The sequence below is a fragment of the Hipposideros armiger genome, unplaced genomic scaffold (genome assembly GCF_001890085.2).
Source record: "Hipposideros armiger isolate ML-2016 unplaced genomic scaffold, ASM189008v1 scaffold_17, whole genome shotgun sequence".
NCBI classification, from domain to species: domain Eukaryota; kingdom Metazoa; phylum Chordata; class Mammalia; order Chiroptera; family Hipposideridae; genus Hipposideros; species Hipposideros armiger.
Window position 1 is genome coordinate 1,730,828 of NW_017731367.1, and position 4,152 is coordinate 1,734,979.

Here is a 4,152-nt window from a genome sequence, read left to right on the forward strand (position 1 = left end):
TACAAGACATTTCTCAATGCTTGGCTGATGTGTAACAGCCGTCGGCGTCAGCCTTCCTTAGGGAGAATGACTACCGTACTTGTTTTTACCCTCTTGTTAAAAACGCCGAATTATTTATTTCCAAGCTTCTTTTTTCTTCTTCTTGCGTGTTTCGCAGAAAAAGCCGGAGCCTCTGAAGCTGCGCTGGTCTCTTACCTCCAGGGGAGCCACGAGTTTCATCTCGCTCCTTGCCCTTTTTTCTGTTTTATTATTTTTTAGTATTTTTTAGTTTTGGAAACATTTCTTTTCGATGCGTGTTTGAAAAGCAGCTCCCCCGCCGGCGCCTCCCACCCTCAGCCGTGGGGGCGTGTGGGGGACACCCAGGACTGCTCGGCTCACCCTACCCCCAGCCTAGTCTGGGCCGCGAGCGCCTCCAGTCGGGACACTTCTAGGGAACGAGAAAGGCACTGCCCCAAGAATCGTGAAACCTTTTCCCGTTGCTGCTCTCCCGGGGACTGCAGAGACCCCGGGCTCCCCCTGAGCGAGCGCCAGTAGCAAGGTCAGAGGTGATCGGAGGTCCAAGCCCCATCCCGAGGGGCGGTCAGCCTCGCGTTGGGAGCCTCCGGGGGGGCAGGGAGCCGGTAGGGGTCCCGGGACGCGCAGACACCTGCGACCTCTGCCGGGGCAGGCGGTCCCCGAGCCCTGGCGCCTCCTTAAAGCCTGGGCTCCTCCCCGTTCTGCCCCATCCCCCGCCTGCGGTTCTACCCGGCAGCCCATCCCGCCGCTTTAGCAGAGTCGCATAGCAGCGAGCCTGAGAGGAGCGCGCCGCCTGCCCAGTCCCTGTGCCAGGTCCTGTGTCCCCGATCCGCCGCTATGGCCAACGAGGAGCTAACGCGCAAGCTGCAGGGGCGAATGCAACCGGAGGAAGCGGAGGGCCGCCCGGAGTTCGCGCCCTGCGCGGTCCCAGCCCCGGAGCCGGAGCAGCCGGTCCGGTCGCCCACCGCCAGTGCCGACGCCGAGCTGAGCGCGCAGCTGAGCCGACGGCTGGACATCAACGAGGGCGCAGCGCGGCCGCGGCGCTGCAAAGTCTTCAACCCCTTCACGGAGTTCCCAGAGTTCAGCCGCCGCCTCATCAAGGACCTGGAGAGCATGTTCAAACGGTGAGCACCCGGCGCCGCGTGCCGTGCGCCCTCGAGGGCCCTGCGCCGGGGACACAGGAGGGAAAGGAGGGGGAAGTGGTGGTGGATCGGACTTTCTGGACGGGAGTCCCGGGCTCTGCTTGGGTGGGACTGGGTGGGATAGTTCAGGAGTCTCGGGGGGTGTCTTTATCATTTGACTCAACTCCCTAGATCCTATGCGCCCCGAGTCTATGCCGGCGTGGGGGTGGAACCCGGCGGGACTGGGCCATCGGGAGCAGGAGCCGCAGACCCTGCTCGGAAGTTCCCCTGGGACAGCAGAACCTGAGTCCCCGGTCCTGGGCTTCCCGGATCGCGGGCCCCGTCCCCTCCGTGGACTTGTTCCGAGATTTGCTCCAAGCTCAACTTCTAGGAAACTGAGATGCGCCGCCGCGCCTCACCTGTCAGCTTTATTCCCAAGGGAGAAATTAGCCTCGTTGTCCTTGTATCTTTTAAAACAAAAGAGGAAAGTTATCCTTGGCTGCCTCGCGGGGTCCAATGTACCAAGAGAGGCCGAGAACTGGGAGTTGGTTTAAACTCTTCGCAAAAGATCGGGACGTTCCTGGAGCTAGCGCGTCCCGGAGCCTCCTGGGGGCATCACCTATCTATTGGCGCCGGTCGGAACCGGACCGGGCAGCTGGTAGCTGGTCCAGCGGGGGCCCATTCCTGTCCTGCTGTGTAAGCCCCATCGGGCGGGGGGGAGCTGCTGGAAGGCCCCAACACCCGGCCGGCACTGGAGGCAGCGTAGAGAGCCCCCACTAGTTGCCCTTGTAGCCTAGGAACTCCCTGGGCCTCAGTTTCCTCATCTGGAGAGTGGGAACAGTAATCGTTCCTGCCTTTTAAGGCCATAAAGTATTTTGCACACCGTAAGGTCCTAACCGAGCTATTAATATTATTTCCAGAATGGGGCCAAGACCAGAAAAATGCCTGGGGGAGCGGAGGCCGCCAGCCAGGTCATGCTTGGGGCGTTTTAAAAAGCGCTTGGAATGTTTGTCCTCCCGGGTGGAGGTTCTATTTAAGGGCGCCGTGTGGCCACTGCCTTGGCCTCTGCCTGAGGCTGGGCTGTTGTCCAGCGCCAGCCTCTGCGCGGAGGTCAGTAGAGGCTGGCACTCAGAGACCCCGCGCCTCCTCCGCTTCCCTGACACTCTGACGTCCTGGTCCGTGCTGGCTCCCAGGCACTGTTCTCTGGGGTTAACACCTGGTGGTGCCAGTTTGGGCAATTAAAGAAGGCTGAGTTGGGGCAAAAGAACGCCTGCCACTGGGGAGGAGATGGAAAAACAGTCGGTAAATGTTTTGTTAGGACCCCTTTGATCTGTTAGGGGGGGTTATGCCTTTCACTGGAAGGCTGCTCTGGCATAGCTGTGCCCGTGTCCCAGCAGTTCCTCCAGTCCAGCTGGATTCATGGAGAGCATCTTGGGGACTTTCTTCAGCTTGCTTTTTTCTCCAGAGCTACTGTGTCAGTAAGCACTCTAGGTTGGGCTTTCTGTCACTTTCAGCCAAAACTGGCATAAGCAAAAAGGGGATTAATTGGCTCATAAAACTAAAAAGGCATGCTGCTATCAGGTATAGCTGGATCTAGGTGCTCAGATGATGCCGTCGGTGCTTAGTTTCTATTTTTCCTAAGCCAGTTTCCTTTCTGTGTTATCCCCATTCTCAGGTGGCTTATTCCTGGTGGTGGTATTGTGGCCACAGCAGCTCCAGGAAGTCCAGTGGGAAAGAGTAAACCACAGCGAAGGCCTTATTCACATTCTCTCTCCTCTCTCTCTCTCTCTCTCTCTCTCTCTCATTCTATTGTTTCTTATTGGCTCTGAACCAATTGCTGTAACCAAGGGAATTTGTTGCTCTGATTGACCATGTCTGAGCCCCGTCCCCGCACCCCTGAAGTGAGGAGGCAGCCCTGCCCCTAACAAGGGACTGGCAGTGCGGAAGAATGGCTTCCCCCTGGCAAATCTGGGGCCTCTTGCTGAGAAAAGCGTCTGTGAATGACCTTCACAGCTCTGTCCTGGACTCTGACGCAGCTCAGGCCTGCTGCTTTGTTCACCCTCAGCCATGAGTGTCCTGTGGCAGGACTGGCAGCTCCTATCGTCAGGGAGTGGGATCTGAGGCACAAGTTGTACAGAGAAAACTTCCTGGGGATTTTCCTTTGTGTCCTCACTGTAGACTCGGCTGAGCAGTGGCTGGAGACACCAGTGTGGCAGGTGGAAGAGTGTCACATTTGGAGCCAGACAAGCATCGGGGCAGACAGGGCTTAGGACCTGTGACCCTGGGCCAGCAACATAAGTCCTCTCAGTCTTAGTTTTCTTGCTAGTAAAATGGGCATACAACGAGTTTCCCATGAGGGCCAGGTAGCTGCTGTGGCGGCCAGGGTCAAGGGTCACCAGGGGAGGACCTGCCTTCTTCTCCCACAACGGTTTGGAAAGGCCCCCTTTAGACCTGGGGTTAAGACCCAATTACCCATTGGGTTTGGGGAGGGTCGGGACATAGCCGCCCCCTCATTCCAGGGTCATCAGCTGTGATGAGCATGGCAATTGCTTCACCACGTCTGTCTTTCCGTCTGTAAAATGGGGCAATAGTTCCTTTCAGGGGTTTTGTGAGAACTGAGTGAGATGAATGGGTGACGATGCTAAGTTGGCATGTGACATAGAACAGGGGCCTCTTGCTTAAGATCATCCCCCCCACTCTAGCACTAGGCCCTGGGTCCATGTCCAGAACCCTCCCCACTCTGCCCCACCTTCGGGCTACCCGCACTCTATAAAAATGGGCCCCTCAGCCCACCCCGCTGAGCTCCCACAAACTCAGCCTCCTCAACTGAGCTCTTTGGTTTTCCCTTCAGGTGCTTCTCCCACACCTGGGAGGCAGCTGAAACTTCACTCTTCCTACCCGACCCGGGGCAGGGGCTCCTTTGGCTGGGAGATTTTGTCACTTGGACACCTCTGGTTTTAGTATTCAGCCACGCTCGGTGTCTGGAAAGTGGCAGTGACTGTGGCTGAGGGACATA

At 57.8% G+C, this 4,152-nt stretch overlaps 1 protein-coding gene across 1 annotated transcript in view; it reads left to right on the forward strand.

The window, feature by feature from the left end:
• The first annotated feature begins 741 nt into the window (after window positions 1-741).
• EFHD1 (EF-hand domain family member D1) overlaps window positions 742-4,152 on the forward strand; it is a 44,691-nt gene continuing 41,280 nt past the window's right edge. Inside the window, exon 1 of the mRNA XM_019630174.1 lies at window positions 742-1,139. Within this exon, the coding sequence (XP_019485719.1) occupies window positions 853-1,139 (287 nt within the window). The 5' untranslated portion in view covers window positions 742-852. The remainder of the gene's footprint in view (window positions 1,140-4,152) is intronic.